Genomic DNA, 24527 nt, shown 5'->3' with positions numbered 1-24527 from the left:
AAAGGGACTCCCTTCCCCCATCCAAGTATTCAGCCACAACCCTGATTACTGAGCAGAGACACCTTTGACCCCTGATGGGCGAGCCTAGCCCACAGTTACTGGGCAAGTGACAGGTTCAGAGATGACTGGCCATCGCTGGCACGAACTGTACAGCAGACGCTGAGGCCAAGGCCAAGGCAGTTCAGAACTCCTCCCCCAAGGCATCCCACTCCTCCAGTTGGCCCGGGGCTGACAAAGGGCCTCAAGGGCCTGGGACCTATGCCCAAAGATTCCTAGCCACCAGGGACCTTTGGACATGTGACTGCTGGAAGGAAAGGCCTTTTCACCCCAGTCTTTGCTGTCGCCCCACTCCACTTCCCTGATGGCCCCTAGTCCTCACCTCACCTTCAATTTCCCAAGAGCTCAACTACTGAAAAGCACTGGGGGTTTGGGGGTGCTGGCCCTCCTGCCAGCCCCAGGGAAGGTAAGTATCCATAAGGAATCAAACAGGTCATAATGTAGCCATTGTACTTTTATTCACATCATGTATTTTGGCATTTTCCAGAGAACAGGGTAGAGACAGGATGAGGGATAGACTGAGGCAGGAGGGCGAAGGGTCCCCATTTCCCTCATATCCCTCCTGGCTTGACCACACAGGGGACAAACACAAAGGGGGAGGGGAGCAGGAGCACCCCATCCTGTGGAAGAGGCTGCACAAAGCAACACCCACACGCACACACATACAAACAAGCCCCTCCACACCAGGAGCTGGCGGGATTAGAGAAGCAGAGGAACAGGGGTTCAGGGGGAGGGGAAGCAAGAGTCTCCTCACAGACAGGCGGCCGCCCTCCCGTCCCCATCCTGCTCTAACCCCAAAGTCTCTTCAGTCAGTGCCTCTCCATTTTGCTTGGCCATTCTCCCAGGGCCTCTAGTTTCTTCCCTGCTGTGGGGGGGGGGGGGGGGGGGGGGGGGCGGCAAAAAGAAAAAGGGTACAGAGCAGGCGGGCTGCAGTCCATCCCCCAGCCCCTCTCCCTCATGCCGGGCGGCCTGACCCCTGCCCTCCGTGGTAAGGGGTCAAGGCAGGCTCTTAACTGGCCACTCTCTGATAGAAGTAGATGTAGCCCAGGTCCTTAGGCGGCTTCTCAGAGGCACACACTTTCTGGTCGTTGTAGATGACCCATCTGGGGAAGGTGGGGAAGGGTAGAAAGAGATGGACCAACTGAGCAGTCCACAGGGCTCCTACTCGGTTTCTCTGACAGCCTCTGGGGCCAATCCTGGAGATTCTGGGGAAAGGCTGCCAGACCTACAGTCCAGCTGCCGCCTGTCTGAAGGGAGCATCCTAATCTCACCAAGGTCATTTCCCCTGCTCAGGGTCTTCTGATCCTTCAGTATCTTTACAGCCACCCCCCCCCCCCCCCACCCCCCACCCCCCACCCCCGTTTCTGTAAGGCAGGGATCAGCAAACTTTTTCTACACAGGGCCAGGTGGTAAATCTTTCAGGTTTGGTAGGCCATCAGGTCTCTGGTACAACTATTCAACTTCCCTGGTGCAGCGTGAAAGCAGCCAGACAATGCACGAATGAGTAAGTGTGGACATGCTCATTAAAACCGCTTACAGAAGCAAGCGGCCTGATTGGCCCTTCGGCTGTAGTGGGCCCGACCTCTGCTGTCGAGCACCCCCTCACCCCTCTGGTTATGTGTGTAGCTCCTGTCACGCAGTCCTTCACCTTCTCCAGGATCTCCAGGGTGCCCCCCACTCATCTCCACCACCACTCCCCCATTCCAAATGCAGACAGCTGGGCCCTCACCTGCCTTCCTTCTTGATGTGGCAGACATAGTGACCACACATGGTAGAGGTGCCCATGTGACTAATGAAGGCAAAGAGCTGATACTCTGGGGAAGGAGAGAGGGGGAGGGCAGAGAAGACAATGAGAGAGGGATCCTTGTGTGACAGTCCGAAAATCTACCTAACACAAAGGTGGCAAACACAAGGCCCATGGCCAAACCCAGCCCTCCACCTTGTTTTATCCAGCCCGGCAACTTGTTTCTACCTGGCGGCAGTGCGAGCTCTTGCTTAAGTGTTAAGGAGTAGTTATATTTTTCCAGTCCTAAAATTACATTCAGCCCTTTGAAGGCAACGCAAGGCTGATGTGGCCCCCGGTGCAAATGAGTCCGACACCCCGGCTCTAACAGCTCGAACTCAGGGAACGTAGGCATGTCCTGGATCAAAGGTCTGTCTCCACTTCCTGGACTCCCACTCTCAGGAGTCCTGTCACTGGGAAGAAGTTTCCGCCCCCTCTGCCCCGTGAGGGAAGCAGAGCTGGCTTGGAACGAGGCTCTGGTAGAGCAGACTGGCTAGACTCCACCAGGCCTGTCCTCTTTCCCCGGGACACTCACTTCCAGAACCGTCCCGGACTTTAGGTCCCACCGGCACAGACTCAGAGATGGAGTCGGCAGCTGAGCGACCCTCCGAGATGTCCATAGCAGCTTCAGCGTCTAGGTCGTCAATGTGACTGAAGATCCAGTCCACGGCCCGTTCTAAACTATTGTTCTTGGGGAGCAGAAAAGCATCACATTTCCAACAAGTTCGGGGACAATAAACGCACCAGTGAACGCCTAGGCTCCCCGTCACTGACACAACAGGGTGGAGCCCAGCCTCGGCCGCACGGCACCCACACCCTTGGTCTTGCTCACAGAGGATGGGCCCTCACCTCCACCCTCCTCCGCCCCAGGGAAAGCCCCTACCGTGGCCCGCAGAGCTTTGAGGGCCTGGTCCCGGGAGAAGCCCATGGAGACAATGGTGCTCACGCAGTCCTCTGGTGGGGGGTCCGCAGCTGCACTTGTGGAGCCGGGCCCACTGGAGCCAGGCAGGATGAGGGGGTTTGCAAAATCTGTGGACGGGAAGGGGTTGCAGTGTTTTGGGGACGGTGGCGGCCCTGCCTGGCCCTGCTACCCAGCCCTGCCTACCTGGATCATCCATGTGCGACATGACCCAGTTCATGGCGGCCTCGGCCCCGCTGTTGCCCGTGTAGTAGACGGCTTTGCGGCAGGCGTCCATGGGGAAGCCCATCTCCACCAGCTGGATGATGACCGACTCGTCCAGCATGGGGGCTGTGGTGAGAGAAGTGCGGGCACAGTGACCGAGTCCTCGGGCCACTCTCTGCTCTTCCTCCTCCCACAGTACGCTCCGCCCTCTCTCAACCATTCCATTCCAGGCATTTTTCTCTCACAGCCGGGCACCTTATCCCGGAACTAAAAGGACAGACAGTACACTGTGGGTCTAGTGCCCTGAAGGCACAGAACCGAGGCCGTGGATCCCCATCCTTGCGCATTCTCACAGAATGGGCCCTGTTTCTGGAATACGATTCCCAGCACCTGCCCCCAACCAACGAGGTTACAAAAATGGAGAGGCCATTAGCCAGCGCTACTGCCATCCACACAGAGAATGTGGCTGGGAGTGCGCCAGTTGGTCCTCACGTCCACCAAGAGGGCAGAGGAAACTTGAAAGGGAAGACAGGAGAAACACAAAGGACAGGGTCGCGGGGAGGCAGGCAGAGAAGACCCCTCGGCAAGGGAGAGAGACAGGCAGGAAAAAGAGTCACTAACATGTCGGAGAGGAGAAGTGAGGGGAGCAGAAGGAGTCTTCGTCTTCGTTGCCATAGAAACCAAGGCTACCTTTGGGCTCATCCGGAGTAACCAGGGGTGGGGCAATGTCGGGCAGCTCCTCCTCTCCAGGCTGCAGCCCTGTGCCCCTCAACTGGGAGATGTCTAGCTCCTCTGGCATCTCGATGGACACATCTGTAATTGGAACGGCCCTACGGGTCACCTCAGGAGCTACAAGGCCCCCAAGAAGGCACTTGGGGAATCTCAAGCCCCTGTACCACACTGTGGCGCTGCTCTGTAATAAGGAGCTGTTCAGAGAATACCGCCTCAGGGGTCCCAATGTCATAAATGTACTGTGGGCCTGGCAGTCAGGGGACCTGGGTTCTAGGCCTAGATCTACAACAAATGAGCTGTGGGCAAGGAGGGGCCTCCCACTTGTGGGACAGGATGATTTTTATCCTTTTGTGGGTCCCGACTTCTCTAGGGAATGAAATTAAATCAGCAGTTCTCAAAGTCATCTAGGGCCTGTAAGACCCTCGAGAGCTAGTTATTTCAAGATTATCAAAATGAAAACTTATCGGTTATAAAAAACTACACTATGGAAATGACTTTTGGTTGTAAATCATAATTACAAAATCAAAGAAGTCTTTTAATGTTTTTAGTCAGTGCTTTTCAAACTAGACATATTTTGAAATATCTAAGGTAATGTTTCCTCTTTCAGAGGGAAGTTAGAGAAACATGGGTTTACATGTATTAAGGCCCCATATTTTTTAGCATTTTCTGCTGAACCTCCCTTGCTTGTCCCAGCCATCATACCCAGTTTCTTGGGTACCCAGTCTAGGCCGAAGGTGAACTTCTTGATCTGGATGACCAGGTAGTCAGGGAATGAGGCAAATCGTGTGGTCCTAGGGAAGAGAGAATGTCCTGGTAGCCAGACAATCCCAAGGGTCTCCTATCCTGAAAGTCCCCACCTGGGGTTCAGTTTATCATTGGGTAGAAGACCTAACAGCCCAGGAGACAGGCTATATTCTTATCCTGCCCTGGGCAGGTATGAATGTCTGCAAACAAGGAGCAGCAGAAGCCAGGAGAGGGGCTGTCTTATTGATGGGAGCAGCAAAGTGGTGGGTGCCTAAATTCCCTTGAGACCAAGTACCCTTACAGACCTCCAGCTCAGGCCAACCTCTGAGTGAAAAGTAAAACTACTGGCTGGAGACCCACGTCCTGTTCTCTACTAAGTGTGTGCACTCTGCCGGGGCTGAGGGAGAGCTTGGAGAGCCGCTGCACTGAAAAGTGCCCTGTGCCACGGGAGGATATGCAGTGGTCTGCGCAGGACAAAGTAATACACAGTAACCATCTGAGTCTGCTCCTGTGGGGCTTCTTGGTTCCCACTGGGGCCAGATTACCAGCCTCAACTGATGCAATCCTGAGATTCCACCCAAAAAAGAAATGACAGGATGAGAAAGTGGCAGATGGCATCTTCGGGACCACCCTGACACAGGCCCAAGACCGTCAGGCCCAGACCAGCAGGACTTACTTGACAGCTACTGATTTGGCCTGCAGAGCCGTGCTCCAGAAGTCATCCACCTGCTCAGGGGCCCCATAGGCCTCCAGGCAGGAGCCGAAGGGCACCTGGGCCCGAACCAGCTCGGGCAGTGGCAGCTTCTCCTCTTCGGCTTGCCGCTTCTTCTCCTCGTACTCCAGAAGCTCCTCTGGTGACAGAAGTGGCGGGTAGATGCCTCAGAAGGTGCTGCCTCTTTCCCTCCTTAGCCTGGCCCTGCTGGCTGTGTCCGTGACTACTTCAACTCCTCAGCCCCACCCAGCCCCACCCGATGTGCACCCACATATGATTTTGCTTCTTTCTCACACAGCTCTGCTGACGAGCTGTGGGCGAGGTTAGTCTGACCTCGCTCCGCCGGCCTAGCTTAGGACTTCTGGCTGAGGGAGCGGAGTGCACTGCGGGCTCTGCTGCTGTAAGGTGCCCGAGCATTCCTCACAGCCTTCACTGCACCCGTACTGAGGCCTGGCCGAGAGCCACCTACCTTTGTTAAGGGCCGCGTCCATGGGCACAGGCAGCTGCATGATGTAGTCTACTCGCTGGGTGTACTTCACCTTCTCTGTAGCCAGGCACTTGATCTTTTCCTCCACCAAGAAGCGGAACACTTCATTAGGATTTTCAGAACTCCGGCAATTCCTCTACGGGAAAGAGGCAGGTGGAGAGATCTGGGCAGCCAGTGACTGGAATGAAGGCCTAAAGGGGTCCCTGGTGGTCCAGGAGGGAGAGGAGGGGAGGGGAGGGGAAGGGAGACTAACACTGAGAGCGCAGGGATGCAGGAACATAGTAGAAGCCTTCCCCAATCACCCACTGCCTCCCTGATTCTGGCCCGCTCACAGCACTGTGGGACTGTATTGGAACGTGCTCTTGATTAGTAGTAAGTATCCTGAGCATTTTCTTTAGGTGTATCCTTCATAAGGCAGCAAGCCCATCAAGTGTAAGGACCACTGCTTGGCTCTGCTATTCTCGTGTGTATTCGCTACCACAGGGAAGGCGCAGTGCATGCAGACTGCCAGGTACAGGGGTGGGACTGGGCGGGGCTAATGGAGGCAAGAAAGGGCAAGAGGAAGAGGGAGTGAATTGCAGATAGACGGAAAGAATGCCCTCCCTTGCCCTTTTCTCAGGCCTTACTTCTACCATGTTGATAAGGTGAAGGAAGAACTCTTGGGCATCCTGCTGCCGGTTGGTAGAGAACTCAGGGTGACCCTTGCCAATGAGGGCCTTGAACATCCGCGGGGCAATGCCATCTTGAACTTCCTAGGCAGAACCAGGGCAGTGAATCAGCTGGGGCTCAAGAGGCCACCTTCCTTAGACATATCCCAGACCTCAGTTTCCCCATAATTCCAGAGCCTGAAAAGGACAGAGTACAGACTCACCTTTTGTTCTGACGCCTGCTCCCCATCGCCTGACTCTGGTGCCGGCTTGGAATACTCTCCGGAGAGAAGGCCATGGCCCAGCTTGGCCCTGCGTTAACATCCAAGAGAACCACTTGGCCCTAGTCAACTAATGGTAATCGGCCATCTGCCTATACCTCTCCCTCCCCACCTCAACCCTGGTTCAAGCCCCTCCTTAGACAACTTGCTAAAATGTGGAAAACCTTAGGGACCATGGGAACCCATCTCAAGGGAGAGGGCATGCCCAGAAGGCAATCACCTGGAAGCTTCTAACTGACCGGGGCTAAACTGCTGCCCTCTCCGGGTGGTCACGGAGGACAGAGGAAGCACACAGGCAGCAAGGCTCTCAACAGCCTTCAGACATAGGACCTGGCTACATACACCTGGGTGCTGAAGTCCTGGGTCGGGTCCGCTGGGGCGTTCTGGAAGATCTTCTCCAACTTTTCCACATACCTAAGAGCCAAGGGAAAGAGTTGGAGGGGCTCTGGTCCGGGCTCAACAGAAAAGCAAAGGGAGAAATTATCTACCAGCTCAGTGAACAGACTCCCTCCAGAGTGGGGAGTTACGTGGTTGAAACCTTCAGTCCATTTCTTTCCAGCAACCTGCCCTTCCTGCCTTCCCAACTCCGTCAGCACACGGTGCCCTGAGGCAGGCTTTCCCGCTCCTTCCCAAGAGCCAGGGGAAGGGAGAACACAGCCTGGGAGGAAGATAACTACAGTTCATAGCCTTTGGACAGAACTTCTCTATGCGTTTTAAGTTTTCACATAAGCATCAGGCCCATTCCAATTAGATGGTAAAGTCCCTTGTGCTAAGAATTTGCCTTTCTTCTTAGTGTCCCAAGTCCTCCCTCTCCCCCAAATATTACGTGGCCACAGTAGGTGCTCATCTGATGTCACTGGCCTAAAATAAAGACCACCTGCTCACCCTTGAGTCAGGCAGGAGGCCTCCAAGAGCCCTGGGATTTGGTGTTCTGCTCTATCGGCGGCGTTTGCGTGTGACTGGGTGACGATGGTGCAATCCTACAGCTGGCTCCCCTCACGGCACACCAGCCACAGGGTCATAGGAACTAAAACTGCGCTGGAACAGAGGCGCTGAGCGGGGCTGAAGGAGGAGTGTGCCTAGAGGCTGATGGCCAGGAGAGGAGTGGAGATGTTAGGCGTGCAGAGCCCAGGGCCAGCAGTGGGGAAGGCACTACTCACTTCCTCTGGAAGTCTGGGATGCTGAAGAGCACCTGGACCACCGAGTTGAGGTAGCAGCTGTTACCCAGGTTCCGGATGCCTGTGTAGCCGGGCCCGAACAGGGGCTTCAGGGGCACACTTGACTCCTGGATCAGCTCCCATTCGCCAATCTGCTGGTTCATATCTATCTCCAATTCGGTCATCGTCTTGTCTGTCTGCAGGGAAGGGGCACTTCAGATGAAGGGGAGAGACTCAGCCCTGGATGTTTTACATTCATCTCTCACAGGATCTAGGATGATACCCAGCTGGAGCCTAGAATTTGTTGAATTACAAAGGCATGCAGGACATCATCTAGTCCAAGTTCTAGATGGCCACAAGCAACTGTCAGAGGACGTAAGTTATCAAGCTTGAATGAGGAAATAAAATGAAAGCAACTCCCTCTACCTGAACTGTTTTTCCCATTACAAAGGTACCCCTCCTCACCCCTTAGGTCTCTGCTCAAGCAAGACTTCCTCAGAGACACTTCCCTGATGCCCTAGATGAGGCCAGGCCCCACTGCTGTGAACTATTGCAGCACCCTCCACATCTCTGTCACAGCGCCCTTCACAGCTGGTAGTTAATGAGTTATTAGTGTGAGCAATGCCTGCCTCTCCAAAGAGCGTATAAAACAAGAACCGCACCTGCCTTATTAGTGACTAACACAAAGTAGATACTCAGGAGTATTCAATGAATGATCAAATGGTCCTAGGAAGTTCTTCAAGTCCCACATATTGTGGGGACTGGAAGAACTGTGGTCACTCTCTCCAGTACTGTCTCAGGCAAAGAAGAAGGGTGTAACAGGAACAGGAATAAGAAGAATCTGAAGTTGAATGAGTCTCACCTTTTGCATCTTCAGCATGTCGATACCAAAGTGGGAGAGGTGCTCAGCCAGATTGGGGTCCAGGACCATGTCGTCCTCATCATATGAGTACACATCTAGGACAGGGGGCAGGAGCAGTGTCAGAGGCGGTGACTCAGGACTGGCCTGGCCACCAATGCCACCCCCTGCCTTGAGGGGTATTGGTGGGACAGAAGGGTGAGCCTGTAGGGTAACCTCTTGGCTCCCTTAAACCTTCTGGGGATGGCTGTCAGGGAATATGGGGGCAACACAGGGTGAGAGTTGGAATTAATTGTGACTCCACCCCACAGGGTAAGCCTCTAGGGTCGGATGGGTTGGGAAGGATGCTCACTACTCAGATATACTGATAACATCTAGGAAGGGGACTGAGGTTTGAAGGGTAATGGAAGATTTAGTCTCATCTGCAATATTTTCATTGTTTATCAAGAGAACATAGTCATGTATTATTTGTGCCATATAAAATGGACAATAGTTCAAACACATTTTGGCATGGAGGTAGCTACAGAAGGGAGGGAATACCAGCTCCGTCGGGTGTGATGGTGCCCAGTTTGACAGCTAATGGGTAGCCTGTCTCCCTGAAGTGCTCCACAGCATGGTTGTTGCCGCCACTGCCATCAAAGTAGCGTCGGCCACAGAGGATGGAGCCATCTGTCAGGTTGAGCCACAGGTTCTCTCTCATGTCGCACTTGGAGCACTTCCAGCCACTAACCCAAGAAGAAAAGAAATTGAGCTGAAATATGGGTCAGGGGTATCTGGGAGTGGCAGAAAGAAAGGGGACTCTGTGGGCCCCTGCCAAGCCAATCTCTCTTCTCTCTCTCTTCTGGATGTCCCCCTGCTCAGTTCTTTGCTTCCAAGTCTCCCTAATTGTTATGCTGCCAGCCCTCTCTCCCACCAGATCTCCCAGGAGGGTGGCCTCTTTGCCCCTGCTCTGGCGGTTGTGCCCCGAAGTAGAGGGGCCAGGCCTCACCAGGGAGGGATTCGAGCAGGGTTGTCCAGCTGCTTGAGGTTGAAGGCATGCTTAGACACCTGCCGCACTTCCCCATCCCAGGCCTGCACTTCCTGCTTGCGGGAGGCTGAGTCGGCGGACAGTAGTGCCTCCACCGCACTGGTCACCTGGGAGAAGCAGAGGGTCAGAAACAGTATCCAAACCCCATCCCCCCATGCCCCTCTATCACTTATCATTAGCTTTCTCAGTACTTGCCCAAGACATCACTGCCCTGGCCCTGCTTGCCCTAAAACCTTTGGGAGGGTAGGAAAAGATTCATACCCGATCTCTGACAAAGTCAGGCAGTCCCCCCAACCCATCCCGGGCAATCTCCAGGTAATCCGGCAAAATGATAATCTTCACATCCTCATCGTATTCAAACTTCTCCTCGCTAAGGTCAAACCCGCCTTCGACACCTGATGAGACAGGGAAGAAGAGGGAGTAGGACCACGGCCACAGGTAAATGTCCCTCTTCTGATACAGTCCTTTACTTGGTCCCCTCCAGAGCTCCAGGGTCACCGATCGGGCCCATTCTTCTGGGGCTTTCCTAATACCTCTGAGAGCAGGAAAGCCCAGCTCAGAGACAAGAGTAGGGCTACGGCAGTACTCACCAATAGCCAGGCGGGTAGGCTTCTTTCGGGGGGGGTCTCCGGTGCCCGTGGTGCTGTCCTCCTCTTTCTGCAATGAGCCAAAAAGCGCAGAATCAGCAATGAACACCAGGTAAGGAGAAACAGGGAGAGTGGATGGGATGAAATGAGTTAATCCCAGAAGAGAATGGAGCTAAAAACGTGTGTGCTGAGTTTTAATTACTCCAACAGACATAGGTGAGAAGTCGGAATGAAACAGATTCAAAATGGAAACCCAGTGGGATGTGCCAGAAGGTCCCCAGGCCCAGCCCCTATCCTTACTGGGCGCCGGGTCCGCCGGAGGTGCAAGTAGACTCGCTGACCCGTCTTGTTGAAATGTCTCTCCACATACTGTTTCCCGAAGCCTAGGAATGTGTTCATGCAGATGTAGAGGCCACCCTCAGACTCCTGCAGGACAAAAGGCAGGGGAAGAAACAGGGAGGATGAAACCTGGCTCGGTGAGGAAACTAAGACCTGGGCTCAAACACTGCTGGTTTCCAGAAGAAAGGTTCTGTTTTCTAACACTGTGTGGCCTTTGGCAAGTCATTTATCTTCAGGATTTAGTATCGGCTAAGATTCTCCCCATTCTCCTATGACTTTGATAATCGACAAGGACTCCAGGAGCTGAACAACACCTATCAGTCACCATTCTTCCTCCTTGCTCCTTCTTTGGGTTTTGAAGCCCTCCCATCAGTTGCAGAGAATTCCCTCTACCTCTTCTCTGGAGCCAAAAGACCCAGAAAGTAAGTAAGGACCAAACACCATGGACTTCCAGGGCCAGAAATTACATTCAGAGGGGAAAGGGCCCTTTCCTTGGAGAGGACAGATCTGCATGTCAGACACTGAACCTAAACCAAGGACACCATGACAAACCCTACCTCCTCTCCAGGATTAAGAAAACCTACAAGTGTGGAGAGGCAGAGATTCTTCTGATACATCTAACCCCAGAGTTTTCCAGCAAGACCAGACCTTTCCTGTACCACATTCTGCTAAGCAGTTGAACCCTGGCCCACACTGAGGCTTCTTCCTCCTCTCCTGCTGAAGTCTGGCTCCAGTGGGAACAATGTCTGGTGTGTCACTCACAGCTAAACCTGGACCCAGCCCGGCAGGGACATGAAGTCTGGCATTCTTTACCATCACTGAATGTCCCCTCAACCAACAACTAAATTCCCACTGAAGTCCCATCAACTAACCTCAAAGTCATCCCCTTTCTAGAACAACCTAGTGACACTTGCTGAGACATAGGACACATATAACCCAGATAGAAAGCAGGGAAAGACAAGTGCCCACTCTAAATCGCTGATGACAGGAGACGATGGGCTTCCCCCAGACTGAGCAAGTCTACCAGTGCCTCTGGGAATAAAGCGATGGAGAAGGCGGGGAAAAAAATTGGGGACAACCACCTCAGATCCAAGTTTTTGAGCCACAACAGACTACTTCTTCCTGGACTAAAAGCCTCAGTGGACTTGAAAAAATGCTTTGCGGTCATATTTAAAAATAGGGCACCATCAAAGGCAGTGCATGGACAATCTCTGTACCACTACCTAGAACAGTGTGGATTATAATACCCATAAGGAAATAGAGCATTTCTCATGGGGGGAGGGGTGTCACATAAGCTCTCTTTCTACTGTGAACCCAATTTTGAAGATAATCAAATATGCTGGAAGTTGGTTAGCCAAGTCAACTCTGCTACAATGGAGGTGAGACAAATGTAATAACATTACAAAAATTCCTTTTGGATTATTCAAAGAAGTTTCTAGAAGAGAGACAGGAACGGATGAAGTCTACCATCAGTTGGTAATTAAGAAAAACCTTTTCCTCCTGAGAAAGATGGTGCCTCACCAAGCCATGCATCTGATAACCTGGAAGGCATGAGGAACTGCAGGGATGAAACTCCCCTGTTGGAACTAGAAGATGGTTTCACCAAGGACTGCGAGCTCATGAGCTCTGCTCTGAGCAGTCCTCTTTTAGCTTTGCCAAAGCCAGACTTCAGAGAAGCAGCATATTATTTGAGGTCAAACTCAAGGCCTAGCAAACCACAAATCAGCGGTGATCCTGAAGTGAGCTTTAGATCCTGCTCCTTCACTCAGCACTGCATTAGTGAAGCCTTTCCACTCTGACTTGCAGTTTTCCTGGCCCTGAGCTGGTCTGGCTGAACACCCTGGGCAGGGCCCAGCAGCAGCTTGAGGGGAGGGGTGGTGAGGGAGGTGGATCCCAACCAGGCTGCTGCCCTCTCAGTTCAGGCTCTGGCCTGGGCAGAGCCTTGTCTCTCTTGAGGGTGATACAGGAAGGCAGAATTGCAGGAAGGGAGGTACCGGGTGGAGCCTGTATAACATGAAGCATGGTGTGGGTGGCGTCTTTGTCTAACTAGTCAAGAGTGAGAGTGGGATGGGAAAGGGGCCTTAATATCCTGCATGAAAGAAACCATCTCTCTGGGAATACTTTAAAAAGGGTTCCCTCTGCTTTCTGTGATGCACGGGAAAAAGAGGGGGGCGCGGGACTAGTTCATCTTAAAGAAGAAACTAGAGCTTTCCTCTCCTCTTTCTTTCCCCTCCCTTCCACCAACGACCCACCTCCCCGCCCCCTATCCATATTAACCGTAGATGGAGGCTCTGTAACTCGGCCTTCCACAAAAGACGGCCTTCTTCAGGGCTACTTAGAAACTACTACGCGCCTAGGAAACGCACAACCTACCCTCCAACCCCAAACCCTGCCCAGAACAGTGAGAGGTAGCACCATCCCTCCTACACGAGACTACAAAACCCGGAGAACCATGCGCGACAAGCAGGGACCACTCCCAGGCTTTCCCAGGTATCCACTTGGGGGATGTAGTCCAACGATCGGGTTGCACCCCTAGCTTAGAACGGCAGAGTGGAGTGAGTGACTACAATCTCCACAATGCTCCACGAAACGGGGAGCGGGTAGGTGGCTCCCGGGGGCAGTAGTCACACGACAGCTTCAGCTAACTAAACACAACGGCAGGGAGTGGCACAGGAAACTACATGTCCCATGGTGCATCGCAAGGAGGCGGTAGCCCGAGCCTTGCAGGCCCCGGCAGAATGACCAGGGCTCTGGAAGGAAGTCGTGCTCCCTGCAGGCGTGGGGAATGGGCTTACCGGTGTGTCGAAGGAGAAGGCGCACTCGTCCTTGTGGACCCGGTCTCCAGCTTTAGGGACCCGGATCGTCGGTAATACTGACAGCAGCGCCTCCTCACTCAGCTCCGCCATGACACCGGCAGCAGCTCCTCCACACAGAGCAGCTCCCACCGTTCCTAGTACCCCACCCCCTCTCTTGCGGACCAATGAGCACTACTCGTTAGGTGCATGCGCTTCAGGGAAGATGCGCGAGAATGGCAGTTGGAACGAGCTTGCGTACTAGTGCTCCGCCCCCCGCTTTACTCGCGACTAAACCCAATGAAAAGCGCCTCCAATGCAATCGGTGGTCGAAAGAGCCAATCCCACCCTTCCAGGGTAGAACGCCTGTAGAGTAACGAGGTGTACCCCAGCGTTTTCGCTGCTCGCACTCTGGGATCCCTACAGTCCCTTCCTGTGCCTTCTATTGAAGAGCAGGAATTGACAGTTCGTTAAACCAATCTCAGAAACTTTCCTGGAGACCTGTCCGATCAGAAAATAGGGCAGTTCTTGGCATTTGAAAGGCAGCTATCCAATGAGGTGGAGCTTGAGAGGGTTAGAGTCGAGTGATGGATAACGCCGACAACCAGTAAGGATTGCCATTTCTCCTAAAAAATCTTCATAAGTCTGTCTCCGCCTGAATCTGTACATAGTAGCATAATAATCCATTCTATTTTTTTTAAAATCAAATCATTTGGTTTTTGAAACTGAAGGTCTCGAAAGCGAACACTGGCATTCCCTAAAGTCTCACTTTAGACCACTCGCAGCCTGAGGAACAAAGTCCGCTTTTATCAAGGAGGCGTCAACCCTGGGCAATCCAAGCCGCGGCCCAATTGACCTCCATGGCTCCCGTGATAGACGTCCTCTCAGCCCAATGGCTTCCTCGACTGGAGGCGGATCCATATAGTAGGCCTATAGGAGTCGGTGTCGGCTCAGCCAATAGGGTGACGGCAGGGGGCGTGGCGGGAGGTTTGAAACTCAGCTTCGGGAGTTGAGGCTCGAGCTACTGTGCAGCAAAAAGTGGAGTTGGGGCACGGTAAGTGATTTGAATAAATTAGTGAATAAATCAGAGGGCCTGGCAATTCTGGAATAAGCCGCCTTGCCAGCTGCACCAGTCATTTTCCTCCCAGAGGCCTCCGGCCCGGCGGCCAGGAGGTTCCTTAGCTGGGATCTGGGAAGGTCGGGTGGTCTGGAGTTCGAGGTCGGACATAGTCGCGGTGAGGGCTGAGACATGAGTCACTTCTCATAGGCATCCACTCCTCGCCCCTGCCCAAGCCCTGCCCCACCCCCTTCCTCCCTGTTGAGATGGGCTCAGCCAAGAGCGTACCAGTGACTCCTGCACGGCCTCCGCTGCACAACAAGCATCTGGCTCGAGTGGCGGACCCGCGTTCACCTAGTGCCGGCATCCTGCGCACTCCCATCCAGGTACTCTGGGCCGGGTAGGGGGTAGGTGGAGAAACTGTCCGAATTCTTTGGCGTCTGCTTAACCTGATTCTGAGAGAGTCCTTCCTGCCCACTTCTCCTTTGAGGCCTTAATTTCTACACCGTCCTGAATGCCTGAGGGCCTTGGCAATTTCTGCCTGGAAAGTGGGCCTGAGGCTGGAGACCTAGGAGGGAAGAAGAGTCAGGGCCCAGACTTTAATAGCCTTTGATCCCTACAGGTGGAGAGCTCTCCACAGCCAAACCTACCATCAGGGGAGCAGCCAGAGGGTCCTAATCAGGCCCAGGACTCAGATCCCCGCTCTCCTACACTCGGCATTTCAAGGACACCTATGAAGACCAGCAGTGGAGGTAGGTGTTGGGCCTAGAAAGTTCCGATGAGGCTGTCAGCTAGCATCCTCAGGTGGGGGTCAATGAGGCCATGTTCTCAGGACTCCTTCTTAAAGGGGCCTCCATCCTCCTGCTGTGAACCCATTTCACTCTTTTCTCAACATTTTACTCCCTCTCACCTTGATTTCCCTCTTAATTGCTCACCTACCAGGGTATGAATCCTAAGGCTCCTGTATTTTTTCCTCTTTGCTGAACAGTTTGTATCAGAGGGTCACTGTCTCACTTTACTTCTCCCCTCTAGAGCCTCCAAGCCCACTGGTGAAACAGCTGAGTGAAGTATTTGAGACTGAAGTCCCCAGAGCAAATCTTCCCCCAGAGCCTATTCTGCCCCCAGAGACACCTTCATCTTCTGAATTGGACTTGCCTCTGGGCACCCAGTTTTCCCTTGAGGACCATACGCCACCTGGGAGCCAGGCTGAGCTTCCCTCCAAGCAGATGTTTTCGGAGGAAGAACAGCCCTCAGAAACCCTTATGGCCAGCCAGGGCTCAGACAAGTCCATGAGAGACCCTGAGACACCCAGATCTTCAGGTACAGAATTTAAGGGCGAGGTATAAGGAAGAGAACTTGAGATCATGTTCTGGGGTAGTTTAGGAGGGATAAACCATAAGCCCCTAATTTTGGCTCCTTGCTTTAACTTTACCCATCCTAGGTTCTAAGTGCAGTAGACGGAAACCAAAGGGCAAGGTGCTAGGGAGATCCCCCCTCACCATCCTGCAGGATGACAACTCCCCTGGGACTCTAACGCCACGGCAGGTAAAGGGAGAGGGTGAGAGCTATTCCTGAGAAGTCCGACGTAGAGGGCGGGAGGCCTTACCCTGTCTTCCCTCTCCTGAACAACCTCCCTCCCTCCCCCAACTTGCGTACTGTTTTTGTAGGGTAAGCGGCCTTCTCCCCTGAGTGAAAATATTAGGGAACTAAAGGAAGGGGCCATTCTGGGACCTGGACGCCTTCTGAGAACTGGAGGACAAGCATGGGAGCAAGGCCAGGATCATGATAAGGAAAATCAGCACTTTGCTGTGGTAGAGAACTAGGCCATGTGTGGCCCAGCCCTGGACTCACCAGGGATCTAGTAATATTCTGAGTCCTCTCCCCGCTTCTTTCCCTGGGACACTGGAAAGGTTCAGTTTTTTGACACCCCCTAAACTACCAACTCTGGAACTGAGAACTTTCTTGGACTTTCTTTGTGTGTTATGTGTTTCTTGTATATTAAAGGAAGTGATTTTAAATGTAAATGATGTCATTAAGTGTTATGCTTAAACCTTGCTCTGGGTTGTCTTTATGTAGAAAGGCAGCCTGGGGAGCTTGTGTTCCCTGGCCTGAGTGCCCCTGCACTGGTTCCTTCAAATCTCTTAACGCACCTTCCTTAAATCCTGGTGTTCCCCAGGGCTCTGTCCTTGGCTCTTTCCTCTTGTTCTTCCCAGGTGTTGACCTCTAGGGACTAGCTACTACCTACCTATATTCTCATAAGTTCCAGGTCTCACCATCCAACCCGGACCTTCATCCGGCTGCCCCATGGGCACTTCAAAGTCAGTTGAGTAAAGTTGAATTTGTGATCTTTCCCCCAAAGCCTGTTTCCCTTTCCCTCTTCTTTATCCCTGTAAATAACAGAATTGTCCAGCCAAACCCAGACCTTTGCCATCATTTTGAATCCCTCTTAACACCCCATATTCTAGCACCCGGTCACTAAATCCTGCTGATTCTATGTCTTTAATCTCTTTCCTATCCCTCCCCTTGTCCCCTCTGTCCTATTGCTCTTGCATTTCTTGCCACATGCTTGCTACGTGTTTCCTTCACTCCCTCCTCTGTCCCCTCCCTCCATTTTATCGACCTACATTGCTCCTAGGATCATCTTTCTGAGAAGTGTATCTGATCACGTTACTACTTTGCTAAAAATTTGTCAATGGTTCCCCACTTCCTTTTATCATCTGATTCCTTCTCAACATAATCCTACCGTACAAACACACATGCGTGCACCACAGGCAGGCTGTGGTGAACTGCTGGGCACGTGCTCCAGCCACTGGTGAATGCCTTCTCTTCCTGACCCATCCCAGGCCTTCCCCACAAGACTTGGGCTTCTGCCTCGCCCCTACTTTCTGCCCACAAGCTGTCTGGTACCCAACCTTTATCCTTGTACCCACAATACTTTATTACTTAAGTGGGAACTGAATCTTTTTGGAACATAAGCAGGGTGGAAGCCAAACATCAAAGATATATCAGGGTACTGTACTTTATTGCAGGTACTTTGCAGAGGAAAAAAAAAGTAGAAGATGGTAGAAAAAGGAGAAAGCATGAAGGAAAAGGGGGCCAGGATCTTGGTGGTGCCAGAGCCATAGTCGGGCTGAGCACCCTACACCACACAGGTCCGGACAAAGGGAGGAGCCCGGGGGAGGGACCCTGGGGCCTGGAGCCTCACACTGGAAGCCTGCCGGACTGCCAAGGGCTGGGGAGGGGTCAGCTGTCCTTGTTCACTAAGGGCGAAACCGTCACGACCACGGCGAGGGGAGGCCATGGGAGGAGATGGGGCAGTTCTCCGCCTGTCCCTGATGCTGCCCCCCCAAGGTACACTCCCTGTGTTCCCCACTGTCTTCAAAGGAGAAAGCTTGGTGGGAATGGCAGGCGGGATATAGAAGAGAAAGCCTTAAAGGAGCCTTAAAGAAAGTGGGCAGGAGAAGGGGCAGCTGAGTGTCTTCATGGCCTTTTACCTCCCCCCTTCAGCCTCCTCAGTTCCAGATTTTGAGGAAGCTGTCCCAGGAGCCAGTGGCCACCGCCATCCCATCTGCTGTGACCCCCAGGCAGCTGACTCTGTTGTCGTGGCCAGAGAGGATGCCTGAGGAAAAGGGAGAGGAGACGGCATGTCTCCACGTGCTCGTTTGGCAGGGAGTGCGTGTGCATGCACAGGTACCCTGGCCTAGGTAGGCCAGGCTCTGAATTTAGCCCCCTGATGGAGGCTGAAAAACAGAAGCAGGATTAGCCCTAAGTGTCAGGCTTTCTCAGGAACCTGGGGTGGAAGAGGGGTAGAGACGGATGGGGAAAGGTTCGAAGTGTCAGTGTGCTATGAGAAGAGCAAGGAGCATCTTGGTGGGCTCTGGAAAATGGGAAAGTGGCCCTGTCATGCTGCTGCTTTGTTTCCAAACAAAGACACTAAGGCCCAGAGAAGTGACTTGCCCAAGGGCACTCAGAAAGTAAGCCCCAGAATTAGGATTTGGATCCTGACTCTGTGGCCAGTGTTGTTTTCATTCAGCCCCTGACCTCTCCCAAGAGGAGAAGTTGCACTACCTGATTCACCTGCGGACCAGCCTGGTCCTAGATATGCCCCAAGCTTGGGGTCAGGGCCCAGCTGATTGCACAGTTCCCTGAGACTGCCCTGTCCTTCAGTGGATGCCCCTGAAACCCAGACCTGACTAGACATTCAAGGTCCTCAGGTCTGGGGATCATGGGAAGGAGCTCCTTTGGCAAGGAGCAGCCATGGCATTGGGCAAAGGAGAAGGGCCCCTTAAAGCAACTTTTCTTTCAGAGAAGATGATCCTACATTGGGAACCACAGGGGGACTGGATTCCAGGGATAGTGCTCAGAGTTATCTAATAATTAGGGAATAGCAGCAAGGGGTTCCCAACAAGGGGAGCTAGATGGAGAGTACCTCTGGCTGAGGCAGCAGGGGGGGGGGCTGGGCTGGCCCTTACCCACACGCTCGCCCTTCATGGAGTCCCAGACATTGCAGTTGAAGTCATCGTAGCCTGCAAAGAGCAGGCGGCCACTGAGGGAGAAAGCCACAGATGTGATGCCACAGATGATGCTCTCGTGGGAATAGGCAGTCAGCTCCTGGTCCGCCCGCAGGTCAAACAGACGGCAGGAGGCGTCATCTGAGCCTGTGCAGATGGCCTCTCCGTTGGGGAAGAACTGAGGGCACAGGTGGCAAGGAGGTCAGGACTCAGACCTGAGCAGCTGCTGCCTCTCCTGCCCTCTACCTGACTCCTGCCCTGGTGGCTCTGAGGCAAGCTCCTTCTCCCAGCCTCCCTGCCTGCCCCTCCCCTGGCTTGCAGTGAGAAAGGCCACCGCATTGCTCTTCATGCATGCTGGTGAGTCCCCTGTACCCTTCACTTCCTCCTCATGACAGCGCTGCAGGCCAGCATTATGCCCAGGAGGCTGAGGGAGCGCCTGCAGCTTGCCCAGGGTCACGTGGCTAGAAGGGCGGAGGTTATCTCTGACTTCCCACTAGTCAGCTGGATCAGAGTGTGGGAGCAGGGCCGAGTGCAAATGCATAGCCTGAACCTCATCACGAGGAAGTGTCAGATCAACTCAAAATAGAGGGAAAGCCTACAGAAAATTGATTTGTACTCTTTCAAAATCTCAATGTCATGAAAGTCAAAGGTAGAAAACAGTTCCCAATTATAGGAAACAGATGTGGCAAGAAAACGCCGTACACGTTCCTGGTGGGGGGGAACTGCTATTGCAGACATGCTCGAGATGATTGGCGAGGTGCAATGACAGACTGTAGACTGCAGTGTTGTCTCAATGTTAGATTCCCTGATTTTAAGAATTACATTGTGGCTATCTAGGAGAATGGCCTGTGTTTAGGAAATACACCCTGAGGTATTTAAGGGGTAAAGAGACACAATGTCTGCAAGTTACTCTCAAAAAACCAGGGAGAACCATAGCAACAAAAGGCGTGTCTACAACTAGGTGTTATGTGTTGGTCTAGCTAGCTAGCCATCAATCATCTGTCCGTCCAACTAGCCCCCATCCCTCATCCCTTCCCCTACAGAGAGAGGAAGATACAACAAATGCGGTAAAATGTTAACAGTGAGTATGGGTGCAGGGTGGGTGGGAGCTCTTTTTGCTACTCTCACACTTTTCTGTAAGGTGAAGTTACTTCAAAGTAGAAAGTTAAAAAGCCAAGGGCCGGGAGCCCTGGGAGGCAGCAAAGGGCGGTGCAGTGGCCCTGGGGGGTGGAACACACTGGGACTCACACAGATGGCGTTGATGTCCGACTCATGGCCGGTGAAAGTCTGCCGGCAGGTCCCCTCCCGCACGTCCCACAGCTTGGCGCTGGCATCACAAGCCCCGGAAATGAAGAGTTGGTAGTCGGGAGACACAGCCAGGCTCATGCAGTCCCCTGTGTGTCCCACAAACACAGTCTTCTGCTGCCCGGTCTCGATATCCCACAGAGCACTGCCAAGAGGAGGGGAGGCTGTCACAGAAAAAGACCAGGACAGAACTGCCTGCCCAGCCCAGCACCCACAGTGTTCAGTCCTCACCACGTGGTGTCTCCTGAGCTAGTCACAATGTTGTTGTCATCCAGAAAGCGGCAGCAGGAGAGATAACCTGGGGGTGGTTAGGACAGTGTCCTGGCTTCAGAGCCACAACCCCCACCCCACCCCAGGGCTTCCCGGTAGCACCATGATAGGAAAACAGGGTTTCTCACCTGTGTGAGCAGAGAGTTCCCTGCTGACCTTGACATTGCCCTCACGGGATTTGAGGCTGTAGATAGAGCACATGTTGTCCAGCCCCCCACACGCCACAAAGTTCCCCGATGGGGCATAGGCACAGGTCATGACCCAGGAGGAGCGCAGAGGGATGGCATGTACCTGCAGGAGGTCAGGGTGAGCAGGGGCAGGGCCCGGGCTGAGCTCCCAGGTGGATAGGAAGGGAGGCACAATGTCCCCAGGGACGGACAGTGTGGTGAGGGGCAGGTAGCAAGGCTGGTACCTTATTGGTGGTGTAGGTGTCCCACACGATCAGTTTTCCATCTTGTGAGGCACTTACTAGCAGCCTGGGGAGAGGACACCCCACGTCACGCCCCGTGTCACCCAAGCCTCTCCTTCCTGCTTCCCCTCCTCTCGGGGCACGCCTCAAGCCTCACTTGGAATCAGTGGCCCAGTGCATGGCATAAATCTTGGCCAGATGTCCCCTTAACGTCCGCCTTGTCCGCATCTGGACTCGTCCCACGACTTCTAGGTCAGACACAAGCTGCAGCAAAGGGGGTGTTAGAAACCAGGGTGAGTAGGGCATGTGCCCAGATGTCAGTGTCACAGCCACTGATCCGTACAAGTTTCCGTTCTGGGTCAGCCTCCAGCCTGAAAAGATCAGTCCCTGCCATGGAGTGGCTTGGGTTGATGTGAGAGACGGCCAGTGGCATGTTGTTAAGGGTTTAACAACTCTCTCCAGTGAGGGAGGGGGAGGGGAGGTGGGTGGGTGATTTCTATCCTGTAATTCTCCCACCGCAACCAATTTCAAGCCAATTTCAAGCCGCCAATGTGAAGTCACTGAACACGAACGTAGGGAGATACGTACACATTCGACCATTCCAAACCACTGGGAGCCGGCCCGCACACACCACTCCAGCATAGCTAACTCTTTAACTGGGTATCCAGGGAATCACCATGGCCTTGAACTGCCCCTCCTGGATTTTGTTGTCCTGTGCCCCTTAGACTCTACCCAGCTTCTAGACTTGTCTGAGGCTCCAGAGCCAATAGACTTGATTTGCCGTTTGCTTGCTCTATTATCTTGGTCAAGTTACTCAACCTCTCTGAGCTTGTCCTCATCCATAAAATGTTTATAGCACCTACCTTATGGGGTTGTTATAAAAATTAAGTGAAATTTCCATGGCCAGTTAGTTCAGTTGGCTAGAGCATCATCCTGATATATCAAGGTTGCAGGTTCACTCCCCGGTCAGGGCACATACGAGAATCAACCAGTGAATGCATATATATGTGGAACAATAAATCAATGTTTCTCTCTCCCTCAAAAAATCAATTTTTAAAAAAGTAAGTTTTATCCCTGGCTGCTGTAGCTCAGTGGATTGAGTGCGGGCCTGCGAACCAAAGGTTTGAAGTTCAAGTCCCAGTCAGGGCACATGACTGGGTTGCAGGCCAATTCCCAGCAGGGGACACACAAGAGGCAACCATACATTGATGTTTCTCTCCCTCTCTCCTTCCTTTCCCTTCTAAAGATAAATAAAATCTAAAAAAAAAAAAAATTAAGCTTTAAAAAAGAAAATTAAATGAAATTATGTATTTAAGCAATTTAGCCCAGTGTCTGGCTCACAGTAAGTGTTCAGTAAATGCTGATTCTTGCCCTGGCTGGTGCAGCTCAGTGGGCTGAGTGCCAGCCTGCAAATCAAAGGGTCACCAGTTCTATTCCCAGTCAGGTACATGCCTGGGTTGTGGGCCAGGTTCCTGGTGGGGGACACGTGACAGGCAACCACACATTGATGTTTCTCTCCCTCTTCCCTTCTTTAATCTCTCTCTAAAAATAAATAAAATCTTTAAAAGGAAAAAAAATAAATGCTGACTCTTAGTAAGATATTTAATCCTGCCCTGGCCAGTGTGTCTCCTTTGATTGGAGCATTGTCCTGTACACTGAAAGTCTGCAGGTTCGATTCCTGGTCAGGGCACATGCCTTGGCTGCAGGTTCCACCCCAGATGGGGTACGTACAAAAGGCAACCAATCGGTCTCTCTCTCCCTCCCTCCCTTCCTCCCATCCTCTTTCTCTAAAAGCAGTGTGTCTTGGGTGAGGATTTTTTAAAAAAGATATTTAATCCTCTCTGAAGTACAACCAACTCTAGGAAGCACTGTTCTTTTAAGTATCACTAAGAAAGAAAAAATGCTGCCAATTTTAGTTGTAAGGCACCATCTAGTGTTGGGTGCATCTCGATTTCAGAAATGTCAAAATGTGGAAAGGTGTGCATCTTAGGATTGATGAAATACAGTATTAAACAATAACTGGAGTCCATAGGGCTTTGTGATGGACAAAGGACCGTCCCTTTCTTCCTGCTCGCCACCCTGCAAGGTGAGGGGTGAGTCCCTCCTGTTTTATGGATGACAATAGGGACAGCATCTTGGCCTTAGCCTCCAATACGGGCCCTGATCTCACTGTTTATTGAATGAATTAATTAATGTTATTTCTCATTCCAAGGACATACTGTACTAAAGCTTGGACTGGCCGGGGAGTTCCCATCCCTTCTCCTTCCCCCAGGCCCTGCCTCAGGGGGACAGAAGTCTCACCTCTGCCATCGTGGTGTCGGCACAGGCTTTCCTGGCATCCTGGGGGGAAAGCAGACATCAGGGGAGGGGAGGGGAGAGTGGGAGGTGGGGGCACATGGGTCCCTGAGGTGGGTGGGTTGGGGCTCTACAGTTTGGGGACATCTCAAGTATGAGGTTCAGAAAGCCTCCAGTCACTTCCAAGTCAGGGGTCTCTAAGGGGTCGCTCAAAAGTGAATCCAGCCTCCTCCCCACCAGGCCGCACTCCCTCATGTCCCTGTTTCTATGTTTCCTGGGATTGCCATGTGGGGTATTTCTGGGGTTACTGCAATCTGCTTCTTGAGCTGTTCCGCTTCCTGCCGCAGCTGCTCCATCTCCCCCATGGCTGCCAGGTTGAGGGGTAGCTCGGGCTCCTGCCAGGAACACGGGGTAGGTATAGGGGATCCCCAGAAAACCATGTTTCTGTCCCTCACACCCCACGCCTGACTGCTCATGAGGGTTGGAGCCCATTCCAAGAAATGGGGAAAGGACGGAAGGCCTATGCCACCTCCCCCACCAGCCCCCCAAGTCTGGAGTCCTCTGCAGCCAGCCCCAGCCCTGCCCAAGCCCCCCCTGCAGCCCCCAGCAGCAGAGAGCAGAGCCAGGCTGGCTCCCTCTTACTTGGGCTCTGACTGGACCTCTCCCAGGTTTCCAGCTCCGGTTCCCAGGCGCCTCCTCACTCCCTCAGCAGCCACGCCAGCCCGTCACCTGCCCCAGCTCTGCTGCCAGAGGAGCTGGCCTGGCCTGGCCCCACTCTGGGGGGGGGGGGGGGGGGGGGGGGGGCAGTGGCACTGACAGGGAAGGGTAGGGCCAACGATGATGGCTACGTCAGGCAAATGAAATCAGCTGGCAGAGGTGGGGAAGAGGACACGGAGAGGTGTGTGGCTCCCAGAGAGACTTGGGCCCAGCCAGGGGGAGGGGGAGGAGCAGGAATGCGGTGCTATAGAGGAGCAGCCCCCCACAACAAGCCCTGGAGGGAGGAGGGGTAGAAGGGGTGCTTCCCTGATGGGTCTCTCTGCAGGCAGAGAGAAGAGCATCGGGGCCCATAGGATTAGAGCAAAGCTGTGAGGATTAAAGGCTGAGTTTGGGAGGATGGGAAGGAGCAGTAGCCACCAGAGCTCCGGCAGTGCCCCTGGACGCTGGCCCCCACCAGTGGTGGTGATCTTGGCAGTCAGGGCCTGCCTAGCAACCAGGCCAGTCAGAACGTGAGGGTGAGACATGGCCCATTGTCCACACCCAAACTGTCTTCCTGAGCTCAGTGGGTGGGGGAAGAGGGTTCCAGTGACTACAGGGAGGGTGCAGGTGGGAGCTGAGATTAGACAGGACTGATCT

General features: G+C 53.3%; 3 protein-coding genes across 7 annotated transcripts; 1 reads left to right on the top strand and 2 right to left on the bottom strand.

Annotated features, from left to right (window-relative positions):
* Positions 1–493: 493 nt before the first annotated feature.
* On the bottom strand, positions 494–13513 carry USP5 (ubiquitin specific peptidase 5). Of its 2 annotated transcripts, none has more exons than XM_037160349.2 (20): positions 13331–13513; positions 10497–10622; positions 10200–10266; positions 9871–10004; positions 9571–9716; positions 9123–9307; positions 8586–8680; positions 7727–7920; positions 6909–6980; positions 6510–6597; positions 6265–6390; positions 5621–5774; positions 5116–5290; positions 4398–4486; positions 3585–3776; positions 2946–3089; positions 2724–2869; positions 2376–2529; positions 1787–1871; positions 494–1160 (listed from the first exon to the last, which is right to left on the bottom strand). In XM_037160349.2, the coding sequence occupies exons 1-20, from the start codon at positions 13439–13441 to the stop codon at positions 1067–1069; spliced, it is 2577 nt and encodes an 858-aa protein (XP_037016244.1). In that variant the 5' UTR covers positions 13442–13513; the 3' UTR covers positions 494–1066. The 2 variants fall into 2 exon arrangements, with proteins under 2 accessions (XP_037016244.1, XP_037016245.1); XM_037160350.2 differs by having other exon boundaries at positions 3654–3776; positions 13331–13512.
* A 144-nt stretch (positions 13514–13657) lies between these two features.
* Positions 13658–16402, top strand: CDCA3 (cell division cycle associated 3). Of its 4 annotated transcripts, none has more exons than XM_053661853.1 (6): positions 13671–14251; positions 14595–14770; positions 15007–15136; positions 15417–15704; positions 15826–15929; positions 16052–16402. In XM_053661853.1, the coding sequence occupies exons 1-6, from the start codon at positions 14188–14190 to the stop codon at positions 16205–16207; spliced, it is 918 nt and encodes a 305-aa protein (XP_053517828.1). In that variant the 5' UTR covers positions 13671–14187; the 3' UTR covers positions 16208–16402. The 4 variants fall into 4 exon arrangements, with proteins under 4 accessions (XP_053517830.1, XP_053517828.1, XP_037016249.2 ...); XM_037160354.2 differs by lacking the exon at positions 13671–14251 and adding an exon at positions 14280–14381 and having other exon boundaries at positions 14621–14770; XM_037160353.2 differs by lacking the exon at positions 13671–14251 and adding an exon at positions 14281–14381.
* Positions 16403–17387: 985 nt separating this feature from the next.
* GNB3 (G protein subunit beta 3) lies at positions 17388–23957 on the bottom strand. Its single transcript, XM_037160351.2, has 10 exons — positions 23817–23957; positions 23483–23569; positions 23181–23219; positions 21037–21143; positions 20883–20946; positions 20599–20761; positions 20432–20498; positions 20144–20345; positions 18857–19073; positions 17388–18003 (listed from the first exon to the last, which is right to left on the bottom strand). Exons 2-10 carry the CDS (start codon positions 23537–23539, stop codon positions 17897–17899), a joined length of 1023 nt encoding a protein of 340 aa, XP_037016246.1. The 5' UTR covers positions 23540–23569; positions 23817–23957; the 3' UTR covers positions 17388–17896.
* Positions 23958–24527: the final 570 nt, after the last annotated feature.

Source organism: Artibeus jamaicensis, unplaced genomic scaffold (assembly GCF_021234435.1).
Source record: "Artibeus jamaicensis isolate MK-2021 breed Jamaican fruit bat unplaced genomic scaffold, CSHL_Jam_final contig_233, whole genome shotgun sequence".
Classification (NCBI taxonomy): Eukaryota; Metazoa; Chordata; class Mammalia; order Chiroptera; family Phyllostomidae; genus Artibeus; species Artibeus jamaicensis.
The sequence above is the reverse complement of the archived record's forward strand: the minus strand, read 5'-3'. Positions and strand labels throughout refer to the sequence as shown.